General features: G+C 38.3%; 1 protein-coding gene across 1 annotated transcript in view; it reads right to left on the bottom strand.

The window, feature by feature from the left end:
- Nucleotides 1-18,154, bottom strand: part of Cont (Contactin) — a 314,894-nt gene that overhangs the window by 162,245 nt on the left and 134,495 nt on the right. Inside the window, exons 10-11 of the mRNA XM_067141447.2 lie at nucleotides 340-630; nucleotides 67-204 (exon numbers count right to left, since the gene is read on the bottom strand). Coding sequence (XP_066997548.2) covers nucleotides 67-204; nucleotides 340-630 — 429 coding nt within the window. The remainder of the gene's footprint in view (nucleotides 1-66; nucleotides 205-339; nucleotides 631-18,154) is intronic.

Genomic DNA, 18,154 nt, shown 5'->3' on the forward strand with positions numbered 1-18,154 from the left:
TGACATATCCTGTTAATAAATACTGACGAAAAAAAAAAAGACATATTAAAACTTTCATCCACCTACCAAGAACATTGCCGTCTTTCTTCCAAACAAACTTTGGCTTAGGAGCTGCTTCTGGATTGCAGCGTATAGTTACATTGCGGCCTTCTGCAGCATAAGTTTCAGATTCCAAGGGACGTTTCTTGAATGAAGGCTTCAGAGCTTTAAAAAATGTAGTAATGTATTAATACAACAATATTCCAAAGAAGTCATGCAAAACATTAGAATCCCTATTACGGAAGTTTTTGTCATAAAAGAACCTTTTTCAACAATGAAGGAATATTCAGGTGTACTTACACAAAATTCTAAGTTGCCCAGAAGAGTATTTAGATTTCAACTGGTTGCTAGCTCGGCACTGATACATGGCCTGATCTCTCTCAGGGTTCAAGTAGCGGACGGTCAAGACGTTGTCCACAATATGATAGCGATCTCTATCTTCCTCAGGAAGTTTATTAACCTCAAGTAACTCACCATTTCTGAACCAGGTATAATTGACATCAGGAATACCAAATGCTTCGCAAGTCCATGTTAAATCTGACTCTTTATCCATATGCCTATCAGTTAAAGGGATGGTAAAATTAGGTTCAGCTGTGGAAAAAGAAAACAGTTAGTGCTATAAATTTCCAGCATAAAACAACCTGTTTGATGGATGTATAAAGAGTAATAAGGAAGTCTATTACATTGGAATACAACATGGAAATGACAAACATCTGGTGATCATGAATAAGGAACTAAGAAGGGTACAGTCAGTGGAGTGTGATATTGTATACACAGTGAGACATTAGAGAAATTTCAGAAAAATATAACTTCCATTTTCCACTGAAAATCTAGGAGGAAGGACTACAGAGAAAATAGTTCAGCATTCTGTTTAATAGTCATCAATAAAAAACCAGATCCACACAAAAAAAAAGAAAAAAATTACTTATTGCTATTTGTGATATAAAGGCTACTTAGGGCCGGTTCTACCACCTACTGGTAAAGTAGCGCGTAACTTGGCCTCCGCGTAAAAGGATGTTTCCGTTCGACCACACCCAGGTAGTGCTATTGGCAGCATAAATCGCAGTTACCCGGCGCATAATTTATCGGCCACTTCGAGGGCCCGATAAGACTTTACTGTATCATTATGGAGTCATAGCGAGTGCATAACTCGGCAATACAGTTTCCGGTGAGCAGTCAGTGGAAGATGCTACACAGTGTTCTTCTGTAAGTCAGGCTCTGGATTATTCCCCTTCGAGGAAATGCACGCTGTGAGATAATTTATATGTGTAATCTGGAGGTAATATGTTTTTGTGCACAGAGCTAATTATGACTTTATGAAACCATAGGCCAAGTGTTTAACGTATAATCCCAAATACCACCCACCACCAAATAAGACCCGCACCCTAAATTTGAGACGGCAAAACACAGAAAAAAAATAAAACATCTAATAACTTACATACCTATTTAATTTTCTTCAAATATACCACAAATATAAATTCAAACAGCTTACACTTAATAAAATCACAAAAATCATAAATAAAATTGGTCCAATACTCAGATCATACACAATCCACCGTCACCATCTGAAGTTTCACCGCAGAAACTTTCGTCGCTGGCATCTTTCCGCAAATAGTTGTCCTCAATACCGTCCACTGAATTTGAAATTCCACATTTCTTAAACCTTTTGGACACTAGGTTGTTGGGAATGCGTGCACATGCGGTCTTGATCCAGTTGTATATTAGTTCGACTTCAGGCCTCTTCACTCGTCCGGTTGGTATTAACGCGTGATCCCTATCAAACATCCATTCGGTGTACAACTGTTTCATTGCAGTTTTGAAAGGCCAGTTCACGCACACACCCAACGGCTGTAGAATAGAAGTGAGTTCTCCAGGAATTATCGCAAGATTGGTTTTTCCTTTCCTCATCATATCTTTTACGGTGTCAGTTGTGTGTCTTCGGTAACTGACCAACACAAGCATGTTTCGCTTTTTCTTTTACAAAGCACCTGGGCGACGTTGCCAAACGCACTTCACCCAGTCCTCAACTAACGCACTGTCCATCCAGCCGGACTCATGTGTTCTAACAATAACACCAGACGGCAAGTTTCCTTTTGGAAGAGTTTTCCTTTTCAGAACCACATATGGAGGGAGTTTGGTTCAATCTGCTAATACGTAAAACATTACCGTGCATCATTGCTTTTCATTACCACCTGTTCCGATGGTTACACTTTTAGAACCCTTCGTATCCACTGTATTTTCCAACGGCATTTCAAAACAGATAGGTGTCTTGTCAGCATTCCCAATTTGCGAGAGCAAAGAAGAATTTTACTTCCTCAAATGAATAATGTGACGGTGAAAGGTCGTTAATTTTTCTTCATACGCCCCAGGGACACCTTAAATAGACGTACGTCTCCGAATGCACAATCCCTTTATCCGATAAATGTTTCGGATCCATCCACGGCTTGCAGTAAAACCCTGTGTTTTGAGTTCTTTTGAGATCTCTAGTGCTTTCAATCGACACATTTCACTAGAAATACCTTATCCTAACTGACGCTTTTCCATCATAAATTTGTGGAGTCGTTCTTCAATGTCCGGAAATGCTGCTCTGCGATCACCATTACGTTTTAGAAGTTTTTCCTTCTACTTCTGCCAATCACAAATACACGATTCATCAATATCATACTTTCTGCCAATGGCACGATTTCCGTATATTTCAGCTTTGTTTACAACTTTAAGTTTCTCACGCACAGTAAATGACCGCAGACGCAGTTTTGAATCCATAGCTTACTATCGAGACAGCACTTTCACGGGACAGATTCGGAACTCGAATGTGAGCGAGGTAGGCTTCCGTAACCAACAGTCTTGACTCTCGCAAAGTACGATATCCCGCAAGATCAGGTATTCGCACACCCAGCATACCAGCAACACTTGTGGAACAAATGACGATCGAGCATCTGCAGCAGCGGCTTTCACATTTACCGCATAGTTACCCATGTTCTTTGATCTACCGTATTTCATTACCTTACTTTTCACGTTTACATGCCACTGTAACCGCAATGAGAAAAAAATCGATCTTGTTTCCTAGAACGCAACTAAAACACAGTAAGACCTGAATGCCCATTTACATGTGGTATATTGAGTACGGTAACTGTATTAAAATCTATTTCAATACTCCTTGTAAACGTAGTAAATATATATGAGAATGAACAGCTTGAATAAGACCCGCACCCAAGATTTAGAACCAATATTTTGGGGAAAAAAGTGCGGGTGGTATTCGGGATTATATGGTATTACTTGCTTATTCTTTGAATAATACGACGTGGTTGTCGTTATTTATTAATCCCACAGCAGGCATTTTACATGGTGGATGTGTATGGCTTATTAAAAGTGTATAGTCCAGTGACTGGGTTTGTTTCACATACAGTTATAATACAGGATAAACAGATTCCACGGTGATGATGCTATTGTGCTAATGCATATAAGGTTAGGAAGGGACAGTCTTCTTATCCATAGGATATAACCAATTTGAAGCATGGCCTTCAGAACTATGTATAGTTGTGGTGTATAGCTTGTAGATGTTGTTTGTGTATGTTTATAATGGCCTCATCACGTGATGATTATTGTTGGTGTTTGTCATGTTTTATTTTGTTTCGGGAGTAAATTCATGTAGTGAAACTTGTGGTAAATCCTTTATCGGTGAAGTAAGAAAAAACCTGGCATGCTACTCAAATTTAATTTAAGGGGTAAACAGTAACAGGTAAGGTTATAAAGCAAGTTTGGAGCCTCGTCAGCCTGATCACCGTTGCCTTGGGAGAGGCAGTTCTTTCATGCTCTATAGAGGTCAATTATTCCTGTAAATAGTTAGCAGGTGGCACCCAATTTTGTTATATTTTTATATCGTGGTCAGGGTCAACAGCAAGGATAGAATAGTGCTAATGAGCGATTTCAATGCGAGAGTTGGGAATAGAACTGAAGGATACGAAAGGGTGATTGGTAAATGTGGGGAAGATATGGAAGCTAATGGGAATTGGATGCGTTTGCTGGACTTCTGTGCTAGTATGGGTTTAGCTGTTACGAATACATTCTTCAAGCATAAGGCTATTCACCGCTACACATGGGAGGCTAGGGGTACCAGATCCATAATAGACTATATCTTAACAGACTTTGAATTCAGGAAATCTGTTAGGAATGTACGAGTTTTCTGGGGATTTCTTGATGATACAGACCACTATCTGATCTGTAGTGAACTAAGTATCTCTAGGCCTAGGGTAGAGCAAGTGAAATCCGTCTGCAGACGAATAAGGGTAGAAAATCTCCAGGACGAGGAAATTAGACAGAAGTACATGGATATGATTAGTGAGAAGTTTCGAACAGTAGACAGTAAGCAGCTTCAGGATATAGAAAGTGAATGGGTGGCATACAGGGATGCTGTAATAGAAACAGCAAGGGAATGCCTAGGAACAACTGTGTGTAAAGTTGGGAAAAGGCGAACATCTTGGTGGAATGATGAAGTGAGAGCAGCCTGTAAACGTAAAAAGAAGGCTTATCAGAAATGGCTCCAAACAAGGGCCGAGGCAGACAGGGATTGGTACGTAGATGAAAGAAACAGAGCGAAACAAATAGTTGTTGAATCCAAAAAGAAGTCATGGGAAGATTTTGGTAATAACCTGGAAAGGCTAGGTCAAGCAGCAGGGAAACCTTTCTGGACAGTAATAAAGAATCTTAGGAAGGGAGGGAAAAAGGAAATGAACAGTGTTTTGAGTAATTCAGGTGAACTCATAATAGATCCCAGGGAATCACTGGAGAGGTGGAGAGAATATTTTGAACATCTTCTCAATGTAAAAGGAAATCATCATGGTGGTGTTGCAAACAGCCAAGCTCATGGGGAGGAGGAAAAGGATGTTGGTGAAATTATGCTGGAGGAAGTGGAAAGGATAGTAAATAAACTCCATTGTCATAAGGCTGCAGGAATAGATGAAATTAGACCTGAAATGGTGAAGTATAGTGGGAAGGCAGGGATGAAATGGCTTCATAGAGTAGTAAAATTAGCGTGGAGTGTTGGTAAGGTACCTTCAGTTTGGACAAAAGCAGTAATTGCACCTATCTATAAGCAAGGGAACAGGAAGGATTGCAACAACTATCGAGGTATCTCATTGATTAGTATACCAGGCAAAGTATTCACTGGCATCCTAGAAGGGAGAGTGTGATCAGTCGGTGAGAGGAAGTTGGATGAAAACCAGTGTGGTTTCAGACCACAGAGAGGCTGTCAGGATCAGATTTTCAGTATGCGCCAGGAAATTGAAAAATGCTACGAGAGGAATAGGCAGTTGTGTTTATGTTTCGTAGATCTAGAGAAAGCATATGACAGGGTACTGAGGGAAAAGATGTTTGCCATACTGGGGGACTATGGAATTAAAGGTAGATTATTAAAATCAATCAAAGGCATTTATGTTGACAATTGGGCTTCAGTGAGAATTGATGGTAGAATGAGTTCTTGGTTCAGGGTACTTACAGGAGTTAGACAAGGCTGTAATCTTTCACCTTTGCTATTTGTAGTTTACATGGATCATCTGCTGAAAGGTATAAAATGGCAGGGAGGGATTCAGTTAGGTGGAAATGTAGTAAGCATTTTGGCCAATGCTGACGACTTGGTCTTAATGGCAGACTGTGCCGAAAGCCTGCAGTCTAATATCCTGGAACTTGAAAATAGGTGCAATGAGTATGGTATGAAAATTAGCCTCTCGAAAACTAAATTGATGTCAGTAGGTAAGAAATTCAACAGAATCGAATGTCAGATTGGTGATACAAAGCTAGAACAGGTCGATAATTTCAAGTATTTAGGTTGTGTGTTCTCCCAGGATGGTAATATAGTAAGTGAGATTGAATCAAGGTGTAGTAAAGCTAATGCAGTGAGCTCGCAGTTGCGATCAGCAGTATTCTGTAAGAAGGAAGTCAGCTCCCAGATGAAACTATCTTTACATCAGTCTGTTTTCAGACCAACTTTGCTTTACGGGAGCGAAAGCTGGGTGGACTCAGGATATCTTATTCATAAGTTAGAAGTAACAGACATGAAAGTAGCGAGAATCATTGCTGGTACAAACAGGTGGGAACAATGGCAGGAGGGAACTCGGAACGAGGAGATAAAGGCTAAGTTAGGAATGAACTGGATGGATGAAGCTCTACGCATAAACCGGCTTCGGTGGTGGAGTCATGTGAGGCGAATGGAGGAGGATAGGTTACCTAGGAGAATAATGGATTCTGTTATGGAGGGTAAGAGAAGTAGAGGGAGACCAAGACGACGATGGTTAGACTCGGTTTCTAACAATTTAAAGATAAGAGGTATAGAACTAAATGAGACCACAACACTAGTTGCAAATCGAGGATTGTGGCGACGTTTAGTAAATTCTCAGAAGCTTGCAGACTGAACGCTGAAAGGCATAACAGTCTATAATGATAATGTATGTATCTATGTATGTATGTATGTATGTATGTATGTATGTATGTATTTTATTCCACTTACAATTTATCCATTTAGTATTTTCAATTTTGCCAAGATGTTACAAAGAACATCATCAGATTCTATCAAATCACATTCAAATATTTAGAAATGTATAAACATGTATGTTTAAATACCCATGAAATCAAAATCTGAAACTTATCTTAACCCCTCAGCGCCGACCTCTATACGTGGTATAAACCCTTTTTTTTTCCGTAGCCGCCGACCTCTATACGTGGTATAGACCCATACATGGTTTCACATTTACGGCTATAGCGTGAAGAGTTTTGGAGTTATGGATACGCAAATTGTTTTGTTTCCAAGAAGAAATTTTGGAGTTTATCAGTGTTGTAAAATAAGAATTGAAGATCGTTAAAATGTAGTTGTTTTTGCAAGGATACGTATTTGTCAAGTAAGTCTGAGCCCTAATCTCTGTTTTTCTTTTAAGTCTGTTTACTTCATTCTTTCCCGCAGAATAAAATAAAGAAATGATGATCTGAGTAGTTTTTCTTTTCGCATGATGTTCTTTGCTCTATTTGTACAGTGCAGTGCCGTTTATTTATTATATTTACCTTTATTTCTCGGCTTGTAATATTTTCGTAACTCTCCACGAGCGCTCTGTGTAGGCATCAGTTAGTGCTGCTTTCTGTCATACGATATGAGAACCAACTGTGCATGGTATAGATCACATTTGAAAGACGATGTCTCGACCTTCTATCTGAAATATGTATAGAGTTGGTTTATTTCGTCATAAATGTTATTCCCCTCATTCAGTTTCGTACTGCTGCCTTCGGTCTCGCTGCAGCTTCATCAGTCCGTGTGACGTGCCGCACTCAATGGCTAGCTCCAGCCATGGTTTGACTGACAGTAATGTGCTTGAAACACTGTGTAATTCAGATGAAAGTTTAGTCGGAAGTAGTAGTGACAGTATTAGCAGCAGTGACAATGAAATAGATGATTTGGCTGTGGCGGATGCAGTGGTAAATGATGAGTGTGATGATGAGGAGGAATCAGTACTTGGATATTTCGTGTGGGAGACTATGGATAATTATACAGGTCAGAGGGAAGTTTTCAACAGTGAATTCGGACCAAGAGGTGGTGCACAAAATATCAGTGAAATAGTTGAATGTTTTGAAACGTTCTTTGATATTAGCGTAGTAGAGTTAATTGTGAAAGAAACTAACAGGTATGCGGAGCAATATCAAAATGCTCGTGGAAATCTTTTTTCGTTTCGGTCACCCGTTCGAACCTGGACACCTGTAACAGTAAATGAAATTTATACTGTGTTAGCTTTATTTCTGCTGATGGGCATTGTACAAAAGCTAACATCTCGGTCTTATTTTTCGAAGAGCAGGGTCATATCAACACCTGGGTTTTCAGATCTCATAAGTAGGGACAGGTTTGAAATGATATGTACGTTTTTGCATTTTATAGACAACAACAGCTTGTCTACATACCAAGGGTCTCTAAAACTGTACAAAATATATCCTATTCTGTGTCATTTGAATAACAAATTTCAGTCCCTGTACTTACCACAGCAAAATATTGCTACTGATGAAAGTCTGACTCTGTGGAAAGGGCGCCTCTCGTTTCGGCAATACTTGCCACTAAAGGCCTCAAAATTTGGCATAAAAACATTCGAACTGTGTGAGTCAAATACTGGTTATTTGTGGTGTTTTCTTGTATACACAGGGAAAGGAACTCTCATTGAATCAACTCTTATCACACCAGAAACCCCAAAAACTGCAGCAATTGTCTTGAAATTGTTAGAACTTTTGTCAGGCCGCAGACACATCTTATGGATGGACAATTACTACAATAGTCCAGAATTAGCAAGGGCTCTAAAACATCATCATTCAACAGACTGTTGGGACACTGAAACTGAACAGAAAAAACGTTCCCAAGGAAGTAAAAGAAAAAAAAACTAAAGGGGGAAATAATAGCTGGGCATTCTGGGCCCGTCACTGTGCTAAAATGGTGTGACAAAACAAATGTTACGTTCGTGTCCACATACCACAATGAGGAAACAAAACGTGTTACTAAGAGGGGGAAAGAAACAGTAAAGCCTTTATGGCATGGGGGGGCGTTGATCTCAAGGACCAGTTACTACATACAGTATAGTCGAAAGAAAGAGAACAACTAAATGGTATATAAAAATGTTCAAAAGACTATTGAATGCAACTGTCCTAAATTCTCTAATAATATTCAGATAAGCCACAGGGACAAGCACTGAGCAGTTATCTTATCGGATTCAGCTGGTAGAAGGTTTGTTTACAAAATACCCTCGCACGGGCAGGGAACGAAACATTCAAGGCCGGCGCGCATCAGATAATACGGTTCCAAGGTTGCAAGAAAGACATTTTATCAGGAAATTAGCACCAAAAAGTGAGATATCCAAACCTCAGAGACGTTGTATTGTGTGTTCAAAACACGGCAAAAAGAAGACGTCGGTGTACTGCTGCCAGGAGTGTGACGTGGGTCTCTGTCTCGAAGAGTGCTTCGAACTCTATCACACGAAACTAAATTCCTAAGGTAATGTGAAAAAATTATGTAATTATCTGCATGTACATAGTTCTATCATAAGGAATTCCAAATTTCGTGAATATCGTGCTACTCTTATACTTGTAGTAACGCTTTAAGTGAATCAATGTATTTCAGACATGCGTAGTTGAAATCTCATCCCGCCGCGGTGAAGGAAGCTCTTAAATGGCTGCGACGCTGAGGGGTTAATGAAGTCCTCTTTTGTCTCAAATCAAGCACAGAATATGATGTGTTTGAAAACTGTTGCTCTGTCACTGACGCGAGTCCAACTGGGTAATCCAATCCTTTGACTTTTTGCTACACACCACACAACTAGGTCAGTGACACACTGTATTTTACCTTTAGGCTTTTTTTAGTGAAAATTATTATTATTATTATTATTATTATTATTATTATTATTATTATTATTATTATGTCATCCTAGGGGTTTTTTCATTTTCTTTTCACTATGCAAGGGTTCTTAATGAGCATGTAACGGGCTGCCTATTATACTGGTATTTTTCTGTATGTCATTTTTCCGCTTACTATCACTCTTTTGGAAGAGTACTTGCAGGTGGGGTTATTTTTTTTTCCTCTATATATAACATTGCTGTATGTTATTTAACGTTTGAATTCATTCAAATTAAGCTACCATTTACACTATTATTATTACTGTTATATTATTGTAATTTGAGTTGTTTTTGAAAGCTATCTAGGGGTTGTCTAATGAGCTTTTAATGGGCTGACTAGTTTTCCATTAATTTTCCATTATGTAATTTATGTTTATGAGACTGGCCTTCGTGCAACAATATTAGAGGATTTATTATTATATGTGTTCACCGAATGCTGAGTGTCCGTTGAAACTAATTGGGTTTTTGTGTTCTTTATACCTGGTGTGGAAATTATGTTTAGTCTGGCCGATGTACGTGGTACTACAAAAGTATTTCTTTTAAAAATTCAGATTACATTTACCAATTTGTTTCTGTACTGTGTCATTTGTTCTGAATGCCATTTTAAACCCTTCCTTTTTGAACACGTTAGTTATTCTGAAAGTAGGTTTTTTTTTTCACAAAATTAAGAACCATAAATTTTTTGTTTCCAGGTAGGGGTTTATATTTTTCCATTGCATTTTTAATAGCCAGCCTACTGTGTTTGGACGGTGGTCGAGTTCTGCCGCAATTTGTTTTATTATTTTTATTTTGTTGTTATAATTGGTTTTGCACATTGGTATAGTTATTGCTCCGTTTATCATCGCATTCAGTCCTGCTAACTTGTGTGATGTTGGTTGATTGGAATCGTCTATTGTGTGTGAGGTTTGAGTTGGTTTCCTGTATATCCTGTAAGATAATATATCTTTACATCTACTGATCATGATGTCCAGAAAGTTCATCCTCCCATTTGTTTCCGGTTCCACTGTTAACTTGATTACACTGTTGAAAGATTGTGTGTAGTAAATGTTCTGCTTTTGTGACATCATTATCATACATGTTTATTACGTCATCCACGTATCTGCTCCAGTGCATTGTTCCTTTGGCACATTGGTCAGTTAAGAGTTTGATATCAATGCTGTTTAGCAAGTTTTTACGTTGCACCAACACAGATAGGTTTTATGGCGACGATGGGATAGGAAAGCAATGGGAAGGAAGTGATCGTGGCCTTAATTAAGGTACAGACCCAGCATTCATCTGGTGTGAAAATTGGAAACCACGGAAAAACATATTCAGGACTGCTGACAGTAAGGTTTGAACCCACTATCTCCCAAATGCACGCTCACAGCTGCGCGCCCCTAACCGCACGGCCAACTTGCTTGATCAATACTGACTTAACACTAGGACGACTGAGAATCTTACATTCCTAGAGCAGCGTTGAACGGTCATTTTGACCCATCATAAGAAATGCTTGGAAATATTCAGATTGTAATACAATAAGGGACGCATTTTCTTCTACTGAGTTTCTGCACATTTATTTTACACACAAATACCTGACATTAGTGTATGAAACTGTTATATTACTGATGGGTATATGAACAATCACAAACAACTGCATCATGTCTCTGTTTCTCTAAGGAGTTTTCACAAAATTAACCAATTGAACACCTTTTGTTAATCAATCGTCAACATTACAACAATTATAAGTTTTTAGAAAGACTTTAAGAAAATTAAAAACAACCTAAACATATTTTGGATACACAACTACTTTTTGTACACATTTTCTGCACGCATCGGTTGATGTGAATGTTGCCACTGTGCAAAGTTAGTTTCTGGCTTCTTCTTTCGTTCTGTGCTCATTGTTACTTCAGCGTATTGTGTGCTAAGTAGAAGGGTGTTCTTGTTTTGTTTTTTCCTTGATACACTGCCAGGATGCACTGTGTGTTCCCAGTCAGTCACAAGATGGTTGCAGAGTATAATTCAGTAGGGATTTCATGACAAATGGGGTTGATTGTTCCCACTAACTAAGTTTTCTGTCTTGAAGTTTATCAGCAAGTTGGAGGGATGTGAAGAAGCTGTCTGTCTTCACGTTTCTCCCTTGGTTTAGAAACAGCTCCATGAAGTGAAGCTTGGTACTCTCCCAGTGACTGTTTATCTGGACGTGCACTGACTTTTCCAAGGTATGAAAAGGCATTGCAGATCGATTTTGTGGCCACTCCTGCAGCAATTCAGAATTTGAGCCCATACTCATTTGGCTTATTTGTCATCAAACTGGGTAAATCTGCGCCTGGTTTTGCTGTGAAGTACCTGTTCATTGACAGTTATATTTTCTCTTAGATGGTAACAACGAAGGCAACTTTCCACAAATTTATCTGACATTTCAGAGACAATAGCAAACCTGTTATCATCTGGCAGGCACTCGGCTCGGGTTGATTTCTCGTCGAAATAAATAAATCTGAGAAGCTCTCAAAATCTACTTGTATCTCGACATAAGCGTACTTCATGAATTGCTGTCCACAAATACCCAACCATAGACCATCCATAGACATACCTTTCAAAAAGAGAACATCCCAGGTGTACATGATGGAAATCATAGGCTCCAACTCCTTGAGTGACACAGACCAGTCCGTATTGTTGAGTTCTTTCTGAGCGATTGATTCTGGGTATAGTTTCATTAGACAAAGCATCAATTCATCACAGAGGAGACGAAAGGCACTAATGACAGATTCGTCAACTCGGTAGTAGCATATTTTGTGACACATACCCGCTCCTTCAGGACGTTCACTGCAGCCCAGCCTTCCAGATGATTTTGAATCCAAGACCTCCCACTCAGTTCCATCTCGAGTGACCATCTTCACAATGATGAAGCACCTAACAGAGATCAAGACATCTGAGGTGAGTTTGGAGGCAGATTAGCACTTTCGACTTCTCCAGCTGATAATTCATCCTCTGTCTCATTATGATCTTCGCCCTCACTAATCTTGCTTGTCTCAAGCAAAAAAATTGTCTTCTGAATCAGATAGTTCACTTTCAAATACAACATCTGAATGTTCTAGCATACGAGACACCTCACCAGAAGAAAGATGATTGTAACACGACATGTCTGTAATAAGAATACTTTCTAAATGATGGGATGAATACAATAACCCCGCTAACTGGAACACTCATCTGAGAGTAAGAGCTCACCAATACTAATAATCCAGACTAGATACACACGGTTGTCTGATGATGCAAATTGCTGCGTTGGAATAAAGAATTTTACAGGTGACAAAATGACCCCTTCCGCTGTCCAGGGTTTGCCATACCAAAAATCTATGAAAATGTAAATATTTTACTGGAAGCGATACATCAGCATAAAGAGAAAGAAGCAGAGTCATCTCCGTACAGGCCATGAAGGCCCTTAAACAGGACAGAAACCTAGGAATATATTTCATTGTTAAACACGAAAAGTTTCGGTTTAACAGATTGATTATTTCTTGTTTCTCATGTTGAATTGATTTCGTTTGGACTTTTTCTATAATATTAACCGATTCCCTTATTGGAATGTTGGTGTACATGTTTGTTATGTTAAAAGATATTCTTGTGTTTTCTGTTACTTTCAATTTATTTAATTCTTTTTTAGTTCTAATATCTTTCTAATCAACCTATCACTTTTAATTTTTACCGTTTCTTTTAACATTTTGTTGAGAAATTTGTTTACATTGTAACTTGGTGCGTCTGATGGGACGTGTCTTTGTGTACTTCGGGGAGTGCTCTTAGTGTTGGGACTTTGTGGTTTCTAATGATAAGATTTTCTTCTTTGATGAGAATTAAATATGTTTTTCTGAATGCTTGTTTTATGTCGCTTTGAAATGTATTCGTTGGGTTGCATTTGATCTCTTGTATTCCATTGCTGTTGATGAATTTATTACTTCTTTGTATGTATTCATCTTTTCTCATAATGACCACTGTGTTGCCTTTATCTGCTTTTGTGACTATTAGATTATCATTTTTTATTTTGTTTTTAATGCTTTTTAGTAACAAGCTTTGTGTTTTAGAATTCAGTTGGTTTGCTGACTTTTTGGTTTGATTATTTTTAGTGCTTTGTTGGGTGCCACGTTTTAAATTATTTCTTTATGTTGTGTGGTTATGTTGTTGCATGCAATTTCAATGCCCATGATTAGTAGTTTTATGTTGTTATCCATGTGACTTTATTAGCATTCAAACTTCAGACCTTTTTTTCTAGCAAGTTTGTTTCTTTCTCTGAAAAGTTTGTATCGGATTTGGTAACAACTCTCGGGTATAACTCAATGTTCCTTTTTCAAGTATAATACTGTTACCATGTGTGTTTCTTTTTCAGGTAGTTTATAAATTTATTATTCTAAACTTAGTTTTTGCAGACTAAAGAACCTAACTTTTTGGGGGGGGGGGAAGTTCACATCTATGCTGATGGAATACATCTGCAGCATATATCACTTGTAAAATGTTATACCCAGACATGCATATGAACTACTTATACACACTGAAATTAAATACACAAAAACTGAACTATCTAGCTCCATTTACTAACAACTTCTGCCACTAAAACAAGAAAAATAAATGAACAATATAAGAGAATAAAGATATACAGTGAAATCTTGTTAGTGCATTCCTCATTAACACTTTTTTCCCCGCTTAGCAAGTCGTAAATTAGAAGTCCAGTATTAAATCTACATAAAAATACCTCGCTTACTGTGTCACGAAACTTCGCTATTACAGCTTAGTACAATCACATTTTGCCTGGACCTGAAAATATTATTTGTCATCCCTTGTGGAAGGAACTTCATTTCCAATTCGGACACAAGCCCTCACCACAGTTGCGTGATAATGGGAAAATGCCTTGAATTCCTTAACTTCACAGGCTGATAACATTTAAGTTCTTCAGGCCCCTTCAATCATGAAATCACCAGCGCTTTGTACCAGTGTAGCTGTGGGCTCATCAGTTGGATTGCTACACCTTCCCAAGACACTGGCGGCTAGTGTGCCGTTGAGACACAACTACAAACTACAAGCTTAAATGTTTTTAACATTTGCAATCAATGGAATTAAATTATGGTTTCCTTCTGGAAGCTTAATTTTTCACAGGATAAGTTGAACCTTTGGGGAGCAAGCCTTTACCTTCAGGAATGCTCAGTTTTGCTTGCCAATTAGCAGCAAGATTGCTGAATAACACAGAGAGACTGTTTTTGCTTGTATTTTGTGTTCCATTCAGAAGTTAGATTAACATCTTGTGTTGAGTGGTACAGTGAAGGGTAGCAAATATTTTTTGCGCGGTACCCTACATCTAGATTAGGAACATAATCAGGTGAAGTTGACCAGCGTGATGCGTATTCGTCTTGTGATAGCCTAGTTATAGATACAGAAAAAGTCATGAAATTTCTTACTAAACAAGACAAAATTAAAATCTTCCACAAAGTGGACTGGCATCCGCATCTTTAAAAGTGCAAAGGTGGTGCGAATGTTGAAACTCGCACCTTCGAGTTTCGAGTCGATCACTTGAGTCGGTCAAAGTTTTGTCAGATTCAAATTGGCGGCCAAAGTCATTCTCTTCTCTCGCAGTCGCACATGGTCGAGTGTAACCTCCAATTCATTGTCTAAGAGGGCAACCAGAAAATAATGTTTAATAATGCACTGGTCCAAAATAAAAGGCTTCTACAACATTTGTTTTAGAAAGAGTGTGATCAGCAATAATAAGTTACTTTGATATGTTTACAGGCCCAGTGCAAATGTTTTCATATTTGCTGCTTGGTGTTTTTTACACAATTCAGTGCACTGTTGTTATTTCATAAGCCCCAACGAAAAAGGTTTCATATTTGTTCTGTAATGTTTTTCACACCTTTAAATGAATCGTTGATTGCAGAAAGGGCGTAAGTCCAGAAAACCTACTTTTGAGAAAACTACAAATTTAGGAATTTCTGGGTCGCATTAAAATAACTTTGTTGTTATTAGTTTTAAAATATACATATATACTCACTGAATAAACACAAAATAATAGTAATTTCATGTGCAATGTATGTGCCATTCATTTTTAAAACTCCTGGACTTAAGTATTTTCTGAAATCAACAGCCGTCAACAGTTTAAACTGCTCAGTTAATTATGCAAGATAGTATCATGAAATATCCAATGAAAATTTACTGAACCATAATAAATCTGTTTTTTTAACAATGTAGCTAATTCAACACATTATTCTCTAACGTTAAGTCACTTTTGTCCACAGCACACAGAATAAAATATTTATTTTTCAATATTGATACCAACTTTAAATCCAAATGGACACAAAATGCAATGCTAATACCAAGTATCATCTCGAACAGAAACACTTTGACATAGGAATACCCAATGTTGAATATCTCCTACAAAATTCAAGGAATATAAAAACACTAGTATAAATTGCTAGTACAAGAAAGAACAAATCTACAGCAGCCAATCATGATTCACTCGCATATTGTTTATTTCACTGTTGGCTACTTAAGAACAGAGCGCCAGAATTCTAATTCTAATTATTCTTCTTCTTCTTCTTCTTCTTCTTCATCATCTTCTTCTTCTTCATCTTCTTCTTCTTCTGGAACATACTGGACTGACTTCTTTATATCTGGCATCTTTTTGGTATTAATGGGTACATAGTTTTCAGGATAAGCAAACTGAGTAGGTAATTTGATGGGTTGCTCTGATAATCATAGCAAGAATGTATGAGAATATTATCCTCTAATGCCACGACAATGCCCTTCTTATCAGAACAGAATTTGAACTGGTGAAAGTGAGCACTATTGTATACCGATGACCTATTGAAATAGAATTATAACTAACAATGAAATTACAAAGTAAGTAAAACCAACAAAGCATTATTATAAGAGAGTAAGTAATTTAATTTATATGGACGCCAACAATTGATTGCAGAAAAATACTCCAGTCCTGGATTGCAGACCTTTCTGCACTCAACAGGAAAAAAAGCGTAGCATTTAATACATTACACATGCTGGACTCTGGTTCCTTTGTGTGCTCATTGATGCGTCTATCTTCAGGGATTCTGAAAATAGTCTTAGCACATTTTCATAAAAATGTGGACTTACGCCCTTTCTGCAATCAAAGATTCAAATATTCTCTCCTCATCTACAGAAATGGTAGATATAGTTTTCACTGTACTCGCGGATACACGATGTAAAATGCCCTCATGTTGAGAAAAATTGTATCTGGTGTTTCCATAGCCCTACTGGATAGTTTTTACTTGTGTATTCAGTAGTACAGTAGTATGTTTTCTCTCTTAACAAGTTCTTTTTAGTTGTCCCCTGCGGAAACTTCTTAATGAGGTTTTGATTGATTGATTGATTGATTGATGGTTGTTGTTTAAATGGGCCTAACATTTAGGTCATCGGCCCCTAACGGTACAAAATGAGAAGAAATGAAATGACAAATTAAAAACCCCAAATCCTCCACTGACCACAATTCAAAACGTGACGACGAAGAATGAATGAATGGATGGATATGAATTTAAAATGATCTGTGGAACCAACACACAGTGCCTCACATGCACGGAAGCTGGCGTAAAACAGTAGTATTACTGACCAAGGGACTGCTTCTATAGCACAATACTGAATCGGTGATGCTTGTACTTGAAAGGGGTCCAAAATCCAAGTCATTGGCCCCTCATAATGGTACTTATCGCTAGAAAAATAGAACCATGGTATTTGTCATGTTGCGGTACTAATCAAGAGTAGCGTAGACTCGCGGTATTCCACACATTATGGTACTACTCACAGGTAATGAAATTCGCACATGTATTACAGACCTACACTGTTTCGCACATTGTGGTGCCATTGACAGGCAACGCAAACCTATGGTGTTCATCACCTAAGTGTACTAACCACAGGGACTCGTACTATCCTGTGGTGTTCCTCATATAGTGGGAACTAATCATAGGCAAGCCAGAACCATGGGTTCCATCATCCCATGGTGTCGCTTATATAGTGCTACTAATCACAGGTACTGTAAAAGCCGTTGAGCTCTCGTTTGCTACTAATCACAAACCTATTTGGTACCAAACATAGTGGTACTATGCGCAAGGAAAAGCGACCCATGGTGTTCTCTGCGTGGTGGTACTAATCATAAGGAGTTTCATGGTTCTAATATAATCATCCCTTGGTCGCCACTTTTAGCCACCTCTTACGACAGGCAGGGGATACCGTGGGTGAATTCTTTGCCTGCGTCCACCATCCACAGGGGGTTGTGTGTTTGGTCCGCAAGAGGTATTTTATTTCCCTTAAGTCTGCCGGCAAGCCGGTTAGGACCTCCCTGTCCACCACCTGGGGTGCGCCACGTGGGAGTATCACCTCTCCCCCTGCTACGCCAGTGTAGTAGGTTCATGGTAATGAGGTTTTACCACAATAAATTACTCACCATTAATGGCTGGTATATGAAGATTATGGCCTACAAAGCTAACAGTCCACTAAATTGACTTTCTATAGATCACTAAATTTTCTATACCATATTTTCCTATTTTTTGCAAATTAATGTCGAGAAGTGATCAGGTCAACATTTCAAATAGTGCATATACACATATTAACAATTCCAGCAACTTTTTAGATTCCAGAGGAAGTTAACTTACCCATGGCAGAGGTGAGTGCCAGTTTTTTGTTTTTGTTTTTTTTCTTATCATACCCATTACATCTCTAT

The sequence above is a fragment of the Anabrus simplex genome, chromosome 2 (genome assembly GCF_040414725.1).
Source record: "Anabrus simplex isolate iqAnaSimp1 chromosome 2, ASM4041472v1, whole genome shotgun sequence".
In the NCBI taxonomy this organism is placed as follows: Eukaryota; Metazoa; Arthropoda; class Insecta; order Orthoptera; family Tettigoniidae; genus Anabrus; species Anabrus simplex.